Source organism: Carassius gibelio, chromosome B22, assembly GCF_023724105.1.
Source record: "Carassius gibelio isolate Cgi1373 ecotype wild population from Czech Republic chromosome B22, carGib1.2-hapl.c, whole genome shotgun sequence".
NCBI classification, from domain to species: Eukaryota; Metazoa; Chordata; class Actinopteri; order Cypriniformes; family Cyprinidae; genus Carassius; species Carassius gibelio.
In genome coordinates this window covers 574,283-588,632 of record NC_068417.1, presented here as the reverse complement: position 1 = coordinate 588,632, position 14,350 = coordinate 574,283, and the positions used below count along the sequence as shown (strand labels likewise).

Sequence of the window (14,350 nt, the reverse complement as noted above, 5' to 3'; positions counted from 1 at the left end):
CAAACAAGAAACGTAAAGACTGTGTGTGTCATCCGACACGGATGTACACACTGATTAAAAGCCTCGCTAGTGGATGCCATGATAAACAAAGAAAGATCGCTCTTACCGTGGTCGTTTCTCAGATGCACGCTTCAAACAAGAGTGTCAATGAAGAAGATAAATGATGTGTCCTCCTGGCTCTTATTTATAGTCGCGCCGGTAGTGATGTCTGAGGCTGTCAAAGTTTTTCAAAGTATGCTTCAGTCAGGGTCAAGACGAGGTGTTCCCCATAGCGTCCCCTAGAGGACGCAGTTCGAAGTTCCCTTGAAAGGGAACATCAGTTTGGGTCTTAAACTACAGAGCATGTTTTGAAATTTTATTTTTTATTACAGTAGAGTTTGATTCTATATTAAAGCTTTAACTTTAGGCTGTAAAACTGATGCATTTGCTCTGTTACAGGCTCAACAGAGAGAGAAGATGATCTGAGGATTGTGCTGCTGGGAAAAACTGGAGTCGGGAAGAGTGCAACTGGAAACACCATCTTAGGAAGAGAAGCGTTTACAGCAGAAACATCTCAAGAATCTGTTACTAAAGAGTGTCAGAGAGAAACATCTGAAATCAACGGCAGACACATTACTGTGATCGACACTCCAGGACTGTTTGATACTGAACTCAGTAATGAAGAAATCCAGAGAGAAATCAGCAACAGCATCTCCATGATCCTGCCTGGACCACATGTGTTCATCATCGTGCTCAGTTTAGGACAACGATTCACTAAAGAAGAAGCAACAGCTGTGGAGATCATCCAGGAGACGTTTGGAGAGAAATCGTTAATGTTCACCATGGTGCTCTTCACCAGAGGAGACTTTCTGGAGAACAAAACCATTGATCAGTGTTTGGGAAAACCTGGATCTGCCCTTAGAAACCTGATTGATGTGTGTGGAAACAGATTCCATGTGTTCAATAATAAAGAGATTGGAGACCAAACACAGGTGACTGATCTACTGCAGAAGATAGACAACATGGTGAAAGAGAACGGAGGGAGTTACTACTCGTGTAAGATGTTCAGAGAGATGGAGAGAGAACTACAAGAGCAACAGAAGAACATACTGATGGAGAGACTCAGAGAACGAGAAGAAGAGATGAAGAAACTAGAAGAAGAGAAAGAGAGAATGAAGATGAAGATGGAGGAAGAACGACAGAATCATGACACAGAGAGAAAGAGAAGAGAAGAAGAGTTTAATGAGAGAGAGGAGAGATATAAAAGAGAAATGAAGGAACAGGAGGAGCAGATGAGAGATGAGATGAAAAGTGTAAAAGAGGAGTGTAAGAATGAAATAAAGGAAATGAGAAAAGAAATAGAGACTATAAAGAAAGAAAAAGAAAATCTTCAGATCAGATACGACACAGAAACCGACAGAATGATGACCAGAATTGAGAATGAAAAACAACATCATGAGAAAGAGAGAAAGAGAAGAGATGTAGAGATTAATGAGAGAGAAGAACGATATAAAACACAAATAAAGGAGAAAGAGAGAGAGATGAAAGAGGAGATGAAGAGAGAAAGAGAAGAATTGGAGAAACAGAAAGAAGAAGAAAAGACGAGAAGAGAAGAAGAGATTAAAGAGAGAGAAGAACAATTTAAAACACAAATAAAGGAGAAAGAGAGAGATATGAAAGAGGAGATGAAGAGAGAAAGAGAGGAATGGGAGAAACAGAAAGAAGAAGAGAGACGAAGAGCAAAAGAGGTTGAGAAAAGAATAGAGAGAGAGAGACAGATTTGTGATGAGATTCAGAGACTGAAGAGTGAAATGGAGAGAATAATCACAGAGAAAGACAGAATAGAAAGAGAGAGACGAGAACAAGTAGAGGATTCAGAGAAGAGAATGAAAGAAGGAAAGATGAGAGAAGATGAACAGAAGACTCTTGAAGAACAGCATGAAGAAGAACTGAAGAGAAGACGAGTGGATGTGAGAGAGGAATATGAAAGAGAGGAAGAGGAGAAGAAGATCTGCTCTGAAACTGATCCGTCACTGCAGGTGAGAAATGTCAAGAGAACATATTAATGCTCTTTTACACCTTTTTAACCCTTATACAGCTCAACTTCAACATCTCTAGTTCTAAATCTGAATAAATATTTTCATACATTTTGCAGCTTTAAGAGTTAGAAAACAGTGCCACTATTGTTTTTATATTTAGCATAATGTCATCTTTGTCACTAAAAAGCTTGTTAAATGATTTATTTATTTGTGCAGACAGTAACGCAGAAATGAACAGAACAATATCTTTTGATTGAGCTCAAAAGAAGACTTTTTGATTATACACAGATTTGTCAAAGTTTTCTCACTATTATATTTATGATTATATTCATATATAATTATTGTATTAATAAATTCAGATAATTATTATATTATATTCATAATTAAATTATTTTAATATGTAAGAAAGTTCAGATTTCATGACAAGTCTGTTTAAATCTAATAATGATTATAAATAAGGGGTAATGGACATCCAGTCAGTTGTTATCTCAGAATAAACCCTGACAGGGTGATCAGGATCCTGAAGTGAAGTGGAGTTTATTCTCAACCAGCTGGATGTACTGTACACAGCTACTTGCCACATAAGTAAATAATTAGACATGAATTAAGACCATTTCAAAGATGTAAACAATAACAAAGGCGTTGGAATACCACTGCGCATGTCTGGTCCTGAAGCATTTCCAGTACCGCCATTTTTTTAATCTCAGACCTGTCACAAGAACATTAAAGGTCACGTTTTTCATGTTTTTTTTGAAGCTTTAATGGTGTTTACAGTGTGCAATATAACATGTGTTCATGTTTCGCGTGTAAAAAAACCACCGTATTTTTCACACAATCTGTATAGCGCTGTTTTCACTGTCATAAAAACGGGTTGATGACTTCCTTGTTCTATGAAGTCCCTCCTTCAGAAATACGTGACGAGTTCTGATTGGGCCAGCGCTTCCTGTGTTGTGATTCGCCAGCAGCTGAGTGCAGGCTGCCCTCCTGGTAACGTGATTGGGCTAGTTTTGAGAACCAAGAGGGCAGGATTTGTTTTGAAATCCTGGCAATCCTGATCTGAACGCACGTGCTGGAGATTTTTACTGACGCCTTTACTGACGAGATGCGCATGAAAATCGCATTCGTTTTTTTGCACAGCCCTAACATCTAGTTAAGAAAGCTAAACAGCGTTGCCCTTTGTGTAATAAGTTACAGAAACAGTAAAACGCACCAACTTAAATAATAAAATACACTTACCAGTTGTGGTCCATAAACAACGCCTTCTCCAGACAAAGAGGAAACTGCTCCATCTTTCAAGAATAATCTTTGTGTGAATCCGGCATTAAACTGATTGAGATTGAGGAAGCTGTCCTCAGCAAAATGTGCTGCACATAGTTTTACACCTGGATTATAATTTTCAGGAACTGAGTTAAACATAAATTGTAACCATTAATCTCCGAGTACAGCGTCCCTGGGAAGCCCAAACAAAGATGATTGTACTCCGAGATGAAAATAACAGCGTTTCAACGACATGGCAAACATAAATGCAGCTCTTCCTCTTCTCCGTCGAATTTTTCGGATGGCAAAGCAGCTCTGATTGAAGCTGCCTGCATGTGCACAAGAGATGGCGGTAAATGCATATCGCAGTCTGGATGCAATTAACTCCTTAGGAAAGTAAATGTAAAGAAATAAAAAAATCATTGGAAAACAACAACCTTCCTTACCTGAATTGAAATGTATGTGCGCTGTAGATCCAAGAGCTGCGAGTTGTTAATAATTATGGTGATAAAAGAATTAAGACGAAAATGTTTTAAAACCAGAGGCCTCTGGACTGGCAGACCGGGGTGGTGGTCCCTCTTTTCAAGAAGGGGGACCGGAGAGTGTGTTCCAACTATAGGGGGATCACACTTCTCAGCCTCCCTGGAAAAGTCTATGCCAGGGTACTGGAGAGGAGAATTCGGCCGATAGTGGAACCTCGGATCCAGGAGGAACAGTGTGGTTTTCGTCCCGGTCGTGGAACACTGGACCAGCTCTATACCCTTTCCAGGGTGCTGGAGGGTTCATGGGAGTTTGCCCAACCAGTCCACATGTGTTTTGTGGACTTGGAGAAGGCATTCGACCGTGTTCCTCGCGACATCCTGTGGAGGGTGCTCCGGGAGTATGGGGTCGGCGGCTCCCTACTTAGGGCTGTTCGGTCCCTGTACGACCGGAGCAAGAGCTTGGTTCGCATTGCCGGCAGTAAGTCAGACCTGTTCCCGGTGCATGTTGGACTCCGGCAGGGCTGCCCTTTGTCACCGGTTCTGTTCATAATTTTTATGGACAGAATTTCTAGGCGCAGCCAAGGGCCGGAGAGTGTCCGGTTTGGGGACCATACGATTTCGTCGCTGCTTTTTGCGGATGATGTTGTCGTGTTGGCATCCTCAGACCAGGACCTTCAGTGTGCATTGGGACGGTTTGCAGCCGAGTGTGAATCGGCTGGGATGAGAATCAGCACCTCCAAGTCCGAGGCCATGGTTCTCAGTCGGAAAAGGGTGGATTGCCCACTTCAGGTTGGTGGAGAGTTCCTGCCTCAAGTGGAGGAGTTCAGGTATCTTGGAGTCTTGTTCACGAGTGAGGGAAGGATGGAACGTGAGATTGACAGACGGATCGGTGCAGCTTCTGCAGTAATGCGGTCGCTGTACCGGTCTGTCGTGGTGAAGAAGGAGCTGAGCTGTAAGGCAAAGCTCTCGATTTACCGGTCAATCTACGTTCCTACTCTCACCTATGGTCATGAGCTGTGGGTCATGACCGAAAGGACAAGATCCCGGATACAGGCGGCCGAAATGAGCTTTCTCCGTCGGGTGGCTGGGCGCTCCCTTAGAGATAGGGTGAGAAGCTCGGTCACTCGGGAGGAGCTCAGAGTAGAGCCGTTGCTCCTCCACATCGAGAGGAGCCAGCTGAGGTGGCTCGGGCATCTATTTCGGATGCTTCCTGGACGCCTTCCCAGGGAGGTGTTCCAGGCACGTCTCACCGGGAGGAGGCCCCGGGGAAGACCTAGGACACGCTGGAGGGACTATGTCTCCCGGCTGGCCTGGGAACGCCTCGGGGTCCCCCCGGAAGAGCTGGAGGAAGTGGCTAGGGAGAGGGAAGTCTGGGCGTCTCTGCTTAGACTGTTGCCCCCGCGACCCGGCCCCGGATAATCGGAAGATGATGGATGGATGGATGGATGTTTTAAAACCTTTTGTTTGTTAGTTCTTTTACAATCCATTACAGCATACAAAACAATTATAGCGAAATGGCAGCAGCTGCGTTTAAATGAATCGAGACCAAGTCTGCAATTGTACACCATTTTGAATCAAGTTTGAATATTTTATTGGCTAAACAAACGCAAAGCTTCCACCGAGAAAAAAATAGTTAAAGCGTCCACTGCTGTTACCCGGATAAGCCTGTGTTATTAGCTTTTACAGGTTCTTATCCAGGGATATCATACATGGGAATGTCACGACTGACCAATCAGAATCAGGTATTCCATAGAGCCATGAGCCACTGTTGTTTTAACTTATTGTATTATTGTTTTTACACAGGACGAAAACAAAGACATTGAACCAGCAGAAAAAATCCAGAATCTATTTGACAGACTTCATCTTGAAGACAAACACCACAATAAACTGAGAGCCGCAGATGTTCTTCAGATAACCAAACATTCATTACAGTCTCATGAGTCTTGTGCTGAAGAAGAGATGATTCAGACTTTCCTACAGAAACTACTGATGATGAACTACAGAGCAAGATACATCACAACTAAACAGACCAGTGAACAGCAAACAGACAGTGACACATTTGATGATGATATTTTTGATGAAATGTCTTTGTCTAACAAAAGAACGAGTCAGTCTGCTCTCATTCACCCGATGGATGTCCAGATGGCTGTGTTTCATTGTGCTGATGCTCTCCTGAAGCAGCTGATGGTCACTAAACTGTCCCAGTGTCAGTTCGCTCTTCCTCTGCTTGTTCCTGATCCATTCACACGACAGATTGAGTTTCCTCTCTGGACATTCAGACAAATCTACAAGAGCTGGAAGATGAGAAACACCAGCAATCAGATCATCAGTCAAACCCAGCCCATCTACAGAGCACAAACTCCAATGGTGTTCTTCTTCAGGTTCGGCTCTGTGTCTTCATCCAAGTCTCAGCTGATGAACCGTCTGATCAATGAGAAACACAACACGTTCTTCCACAGAAACTGTCCCGGCAGCAGCAGATCCAGAGTCCTGATGGACGGAGTGGTGGAGATCTCCTGGTTCTGTCCTTCTGGATCAGATGATGATAAATTCACTGAGTGTGCAGCGTTCTGTAATCTACACGGAGATGCAGGAGACCATGAGAAACAGCTGCAGATCCTCACTCACATGAGCTCAGTCAATGTTGTTCTCCTGCCACGACTTCAGAAGAATGACAGAAGTGCAACAAAGATACAAAACCTGTACACAGACAGAAAGCCACTCATTTGTCTCTTTACTGAGGATAAATCTACTGTAATTGAGATGAAGAAAGGGAAATTCAAAATTGGTCTGAAATACAGAAATCAGTCAAATGTTTCTGAAGAACTCAGAAGAGCTATACATGATTGTGTCTCAGAATCATCTCACACTTTCAGACTTGAAGATGTGTCCAAACACCCAGATGTCAGAGTAGATGAGGAAGATGATGATGACTGCAGGAGAGGAAGAGAAGCAGCACAGAAGATGATGAGTTTACTGAAGAAGAAAGATCTGAGAGAAGACAAAGAATCATTTCTTCCTCATCAGGGGAAACTGTGGCATCAGTGGAGTCAGAAGAACAGAGAAATACATCAACCTCGAGGAGATGAAGGAGAAATGGACATCCGTAGAAAACAAACAGAGATGAAGAAACTCCGTCAACAGCAGCATGAATCTGACATCAGTGAGTTTATGAAGATCTTTATTAAAGAAATGAACTCAGATGATGTCACAAAGATGTTTCTCCTTCAATGGCTCAGAATCCTCCTGGATGAACATACATCAGATGATCTTTCTGCTCTTCATCACAAATATGATGAAAAGTGGTCAACAGTCTTAAGACTGAAGGAGAACACTGATAAATCTGAACATCTCAAAGCTGCTCAAACTGAGCTTGAGAGAATATCTGAGGATCTTCAGGCTGCAGCGTTTGGTGTGGAGCACATCCTGAGGGAGATCGGTCAGATCTATGAATCATGTTCATCTCTGCAGAGAAACAGGAAAGACCTGCAGGTTCACTTCTCTTCTCTCCCGAGTCTGGCAGCACAGATGATGATCTCTGGATCTCCTCTGGAGTTAATGGATGGAGATGCTGCTCATGTTCCTGTGACCTGGATCTCTGCTGTTGTAGATCAACTCATCCAGAAACTGGGAGACCAGAGAGTCTTTGTGCTGTCAGTTTTAGGGCTTCGAGGCTCTGGGAAATCCACCATGATGAACGCCATGTTTGGACTCCATTCTGCCGTCAGTGCTGGAAGATCAACCAGAGGAGCTTTCATGCAGCTGATCAGAGTCTCCAGTGAGATGAAAACACAGATGAGGTTTGATTATATTCTGGTTGTTGATACTGAGGGACTTCATGCTCTAGAACTGTCTGGAAGATCAACAAGACACCATGACAATGAACTGGCCACATTTGTTGTAGGTCTTGCAGATCTGACACTGATCAACATCTTTGGAGAAAACCCATCTGAGATGCAGGGCATTCTTCAGATTGTTGTTCAGGCCTTCATGAGGATGAAGAAGGTGAGACTGAATCTCAGCTGTGTGTTTGTGCATCAGAACGTGTCAGACGTCACAGCTGGAGAGAGAAACATGGAGAGAAGGAGACGTCTGCTGGAGAAACTGGATGAGATGACAAAACTCGCTGCTAAAGATGAAGTCTGTGAGACTGAGTGTTTCAGTGATGTCATTAGATGTGATGTTCAGAAAGATGTGAAGTATTTCTCTCAGCTCTGGGAAGGCAGTCCGCCCATGGCTCCACCAAACCCAAACTACTGTGAGAACATCCAAGAACTGAAGAAGACTATCATGTCTCATGCCTCAAAATCACATGGAATGAAGCTGAGAGATTTAAAAGATCGTGTTAAAGATCTCTGTGAGGCTTTACTGAATGAACATTTTGTCTTCAGTTTTAGAAACTCTCTGGAGATCTCAGTCTACAGGAAACTGGAGACAGAATACAGGAAGTGGACCTGGAGTCTGCGCAGAGCCATGATGGAGACTGAGAACAAACTACACAACAAAATAGAAAATGATGTGATTCATGAAGTTAAAGAAACTGATCTTCAAAGAGAACTGAAGAAGACAAGTGAAGAAGTGAAAAAATATATGTCTGAATTCTTTGAGAAAGAAAGAGATAAAGATATACTGATTCAGTGGAAAACATCATTTGAAATCAGAATCAAAGATCTTCAGGAAAACATTGTGAGAGAAACACAGAGAAGATTAAATGAGGTTCTTCATCAGCGAGACCTGAAGAAAAAGACTGATGCTCTGAGAACACATCATGAAAACACTCTTTATGAAAAGAGCAAAGAACTCGCCTTAAAACTCAGAGACAGAACAAATGATGAAGAAACACTGAAGAAAGAGTTTGATTTGTTCTGGGATCAGTGTGTGAAGAAGATCATCAGAGACACTCCTGCATTCAGAGACATTGACTTAATGAGAGATGTGAGAAAGATCCTCAGTGAAGGCTATGAAAGTGTTCCTGTAGATCACTGGAGAGAGAACAGGGATATTTTCACTGTTACAAGTTATTCAGATTATGTACAGTTGAAGAAATCCAGTGGATTTAGCAGAAATATCTACACATCATTTCAAAAAGTGTTTGATTACCGTCTCTCTAAAGAGGACGAAGCCCAAATAAGATCATTAGTCTCAGATGTTGTTCAGCAGACAGACAGAATGATTCAGTCATTTAACATTTCAAAGATGGGCTACAACACCAGCTACATTCATCAAATCACAGATTACATCAGAGCAAGAATAACACAACATGAAGAAGAATCAGTGAGATATGTGTTCAAGAAAGAGTTCTTCATGGATTTGGTTCTGTCCATCTGTAAGAGAGCAAAAAAGATGATCACTGACCAACACAGATGGTTCAGAGAAGCAAATGATCCTGTCATATATGTTCAGAAGAGGAGAGAAGAGTACTATAGTATTTTCCTGAAATACTGTCATGGAGCCGCATCAGCTGCTATGTTTGGAGAGATCCTCTGTCAGAAACTGAAAGAGCCGAGTGAGCAGAGCGTCTATAAGAAGACTGCCAGAGATCTGACGGATGAAATGATGAAAGATTGTGAATCACTGAGAGGAAACAGATCACATCTGGAGAAACACATCCTGAAGACACTGGCAGAAGAGGAGGACTTTAACAAATACATGAACTACATTCATCATCCCAGAGATCACTTCAAGAGTTTCATCAGAGATGAAGTCAGACGGTACATCACTGATCAGTTCAGTGTCCGTGTTTTACCCAAGATGAAGGAGAACATTAAACTCCTGCAGCAGAAGATCATGAGAGCAGCTCATCAATCTACTGAACATGTTCAAGAGAACAGAGGAGATGTTGGTTTGTGGTTGAAGAGTTTCACACAGCGGATCTCAGATGAGCTGATCTTCTCTGAGAAACACCTCAGTGGAGTCAGATGTGATGATGTTGATTTCAAACTGCTAGAAGATGTGATCAGACGGGAACTTACTGCTATAGTGTCAGACATCATCAGGAGATTCAACTCAAGGTCATTCAATGAAAAACTGGACCTCAAGTTCAGACCAGATGAGCTTCTGATTAGTCACTTCTGTCAGTGCTGTTGGGTTCAGTGTCCGTTCTGTGGAGCTATCTGCACAAACACCATAGAAAACCATGATGGAGATCACAGTGCTCCCTTCCACAGAGTGAGAGGAATTACTGGCACATATTACTCTTCTACACAGACTCTCTCTGCTGATATTTGCACAAGTTTAGTGATGAGTGATAAAAAATTCTGTGTGTCAGGAGGACAGTTTAAATACAGAGAGTACAGAAGAGCAGGAGGAGTTTATGCGAAGTGGAGTATAACTCCTGATCTCTCTGAACAGATCTACTGGAAGTGGTTTGTGTGCAGATTCCAGAAACATCTGGAGAAATACTTCAATAAAACATTTGAGGGGAGTGGTGAGATACCAGACGAATGGAGAAGATACTCAAAACAAGATGCTATTGAGAGTTTAGATGAATACATGTAATTGAGCAGATGAAGACTGAGACTCTAGTGTCTCTCTCAGATTCAGACTCATCTACAGATCAAGAAGATCAGATCTCATCAAATACACACCAGGGCCCGGTTTTTCAAAAGTAATCCAGTAGGATTTTGGATAATGGATTGGATCAAATCTTGAAAATGTGTTTTTCAAAAGAAAAAACGGATTACATAAATGGATAAGATCACGTAATCCAATCTTGGTTTTGATCCGGATCAAACCTTTAGTTTGAGTTTTTTTAGAACTTTTTTGTAGGATTTGGATCACTTTGATCCAAAAAATCTGGATTAAACTGATCCCATCAGAAGGGTGGATTCAGCGTGGATTTCATGGCCAAAATGTAATGAAAACTTAAAAAATGTATCAAATAATACTATATTTGGAGCATGCAGTATCTTACAAGATATCATATTTATTCATAAGGTTTTCATTTTATTTGTTCATCCGTCAGGCTTTAACGTATTCAGCCTTTCAGTATAGGCCTACAGCAAAGTAGAAAGAGTTTAGCCTCATAAAATAATCCCCCAAACAGCTGCCAAAACTGACCAAAAACAATACATTTTATTCTGTCACTAATTGATATATATATTCATCACAATCAAAAATATTGTTTTACATTAAGTCTTTTTTTTTAATTCAATACATCTAGGCTATACTTGATACTTGTTATAAATATCCTCAATGTACAGTGTTAGTGTTGTAGGTCTCAGATGAGCGGACTGCTGGAAGAGGATGGGGTGGGGTTTTCTTGTTTTTAGTTTATTTTTTAAATGTGTGGGTTTTCATTTCAAATAAAAATAATTTATATTGACCCCTCACTTGCTATTCTATTTGTTGCTCTTTACATATCTATAGTTCTACATTGTGATTTCCTATCCTGTTTGAGCACTGGTTATCCAGATTTGGTGATCCTGAAAAGTTCCTATCCGGATCAGATTGATCCAATCCGATGCTGCTTTAAAAAACTGGCTCCAAAAGTAAACTGGATTACATGATCACGGATCACAAAAAAAGGATTACTAAATCCGGATCAGTTTTATCCGGATTAAACCTTTTGAAAAACCGGGCCCAGGATTCAAGACCAGAATCAGTCCGACTGATCAAAGATATTAATGACTGATGATAAATGATGAGTGAAAAAAATACCAAGTGTCTCAGATCTGTACATCTATCTGATTTATATCCAAATCCAGTGTAAAATACTTCATACAAATAATGGATCTCTGTGAGGACAATACATTTATATTAAAAACAAACTTTACAGTGATGTGAAATTTTGACAATAGGAATTAAGATTTACTAAGAGCTTGTGCCAATGCAAAACATATTTTGGTGTTAAAACAGTTGTGTCATGATTTACTAAAGACACACAGTGATGATTTAGCACAGAAGAGGCATGGACACAGTTATGTTTGTGCCTGACCTTATTGAATATACATTTGTAGGAGTTTACCTTGCAGACGTGAAATTTATGAGATTTATGTGTTAAGATTCTATTTTTATGTGTGCATTAAGCACAATGTGTGCAACAATTCTGTGTCACGTAGTCTTTTTAAAGACACTGTCAACAGCAGATTCAGATTCATGTGCCATAACTGGAAGAACTGTTGTTTTTCCATTATTATTAGATAGTCAAAGTCTGTCCGTCATGTTAACATTCCTCCAGGAGATGTCAGTGAAGCAGCACTGAAGTGAGAACTGATTTCACATGAGCAGCTGAAGGATTCCTGTCACACACATTTATTAATTCAGCTGAAGATCAGTGATGTGCTGTTTGTCAGATGTTCAGGATCTCCAGGATTCAGTCCAGACTCGACTCTGTGCTCAGGTATCTGTGCTAACAAGAGTGCTTAAAGACGGGATAAAACATAAAATAAGTGTCTCCAGTGTCACATGATCTTCAGAAATCATTCTTTTATGATGATTTACTGCTCAAGAAACATTTCTGATTATTATCAATGTTGAACACGGTTGTGCTGCTCAATATTTTTGTGGAAACTGTGATACATTTTATTTTTCAGGATTCACAGATGAACAGAAAGTTCAGAAGAACAGTCTTTATTTAAAACAATAATCTTTTGTAACATTATAAATGTCTTTTGATTGATTTATTGCATCTATGTTGAAAATCTTTCAAACATCACTGTGAAGGTGTGCAGTGTATTTCTTCACTCTCTTCAGACACAAAGGCACTGATAAACCTTCATCTGATTGGACTGAAAATCCCCGTCTTTGTTCAGATTGTGTGTGCAGCTGTGACAGAACTATTTTTACCCTGGTGTCCCTGAAATAGTCAGTATCGTGACTGATGAGAGGGACCTGAAGACATCGGCTCCTTCGTGAGCTTCCACACATCTACAGATCTGACGCTCTTCTGAACGTTTCTGTAGAGTTTTACTGAGCTGAATTCCCCTCAAACGCTCCGTCATCTTCACTAGCCACGAGTCCTGATGTTTGATTCATCTCCTTCACGTCACTCCTGCACAATTACAGCTTTGTTTATCAACTATCCTGACCAGCGTGATGATGATGATGATGATGATGATGATGATGATTCAGGGGTATTTCAGCTCAGTTAACACATTCTGACAAGTTTCCTCAGACTGTCTTTCACAATCAGCACAGAAAACACATCAGTGTTAATATTGTTATCTATTAAACTATTTCAAAATTATTGAATAACTACTCAATTATTTATAAAGTGTTTGGTTAATTAAAATAAAGCTGACCAAATATAGTAAAAGACAAAATAAAGAGGTTTAAAAATATTTATTTTAACATCTATTTTATTTCAGCTTAGTTTTAATTAAATACAATTGGTTCACGTTTGCTAAAACTGATATTAAAATAAAGCTAAATAAAAATATTAAATATAAATCTCTCTCTCTCTCTCTCTCTCTCTCTATATATATATATATATATATATATGTATGTTATTTAAACCAACAAAAGCACGCTTAAAAAAAATAGTGCTCTATATGCATGGCTTGACATTAACACCCGCCAAACGCGGGTGGATTTTGCTTCGTGGCGGCTAACACAGTGACTCCAACTAGCCACTTTGGTGGGTTGAATAATAGCCAGTGTGTGAGATGGAGGCTAAGTATAAGATTAGCACAGATATATTTTGACGTCATACCAAACACACTGACTTTGACTGAGGGCTTCAGAGTTTCACTCTCCGTCAAGCGATCTGTGATATCCAACAACGCAATGTCATTCCTATCTGAACAGTTGTGATATAGTGTGGACATCATTATTTTAGATCAGATTCCAATCGGATACAAAGATAATAATATTTGGACTAACAGTGTGAATGTAGCCATAGTTAACTACGTCAACATTTAAGCCATAGTCGATGCTTCATTTACACATGTGCTGTAACTGTACCTCTCTCAACCACAAACGCCTTCTTTAATCACTTTTTTGCCCTTTTCTCTTTAACTTTTGACAGAACTCGAAATGTGTTTAGTCCGTTCAGTGGCATTGTTTATGTTCAGTGCGTCAAACATGACCGACTTCCGGATTGATGACCCTCTCTTAAAGATTGATAACCCTCTCTTAAAGAGTAACTGAACCCCTGGTCAGAGCCTGACTCCATCCACTGGCAATATTTGAATGTTGCTGATGTTAGAAGTGTATTTTAAAAAACTGTGCCATTTTACAAATATTTATATATATATAGGTCCAGAGAACAATAATGACACAAACTGAAATGTGTTCTTTATGATGAGACAAACGATCCCCTCAAATTTAAACGAAGTTAAAAGCAACTTTGTCTGAACCATGGCATGCATTTTTCGTGAGGTTTCGAGACTGACCTACTTTCCATTGCAACTTGTTACAAATAATATCCCAGTGTGGTTCAGTAAAGTAATTCTGAGTCTGATTCTGATATTTAAAAGACAGTGTTTCTAATGCTAATGCTAAAGTTTTTTTTTTATAAATATATTACATCCATGCACCACTTTTATTATGCAATAAGAAGCTACTTATGTCTTTATCTTATTACATGGTTTTATTTTAAAAACTTGTTCAAATAAAATAAGGAGCTTTACACACAACCTTATCAGAGCTAAT

At 40.3% G+C, this 14,350-nt stretch overlaps 1 protein-coding gene across 1 annotated transcript; it reads left to right on the top strand.

The window, feature by feature from the left end:
- Nucleotides 1-422: 422 nt before the first annotated feature.
- LOC127987564 (interferon-induced very large GTPase 1-like) lies at nt 423-12,478 on the top strand (the record flags this gene model as incomplete). The annotated part of the gene is made up of 2 exons (XM_052589931.1): nt 423-2,018; nt 5,561-12,478. Coding segments are annotated over 2 exons (6,291 nt in total), but the record flags the coding sequence as incomplete, so codon positions are not given.
- Between the last annotated feature and the right edge of the window lie 1,872 nt (nt 12,479-14,350).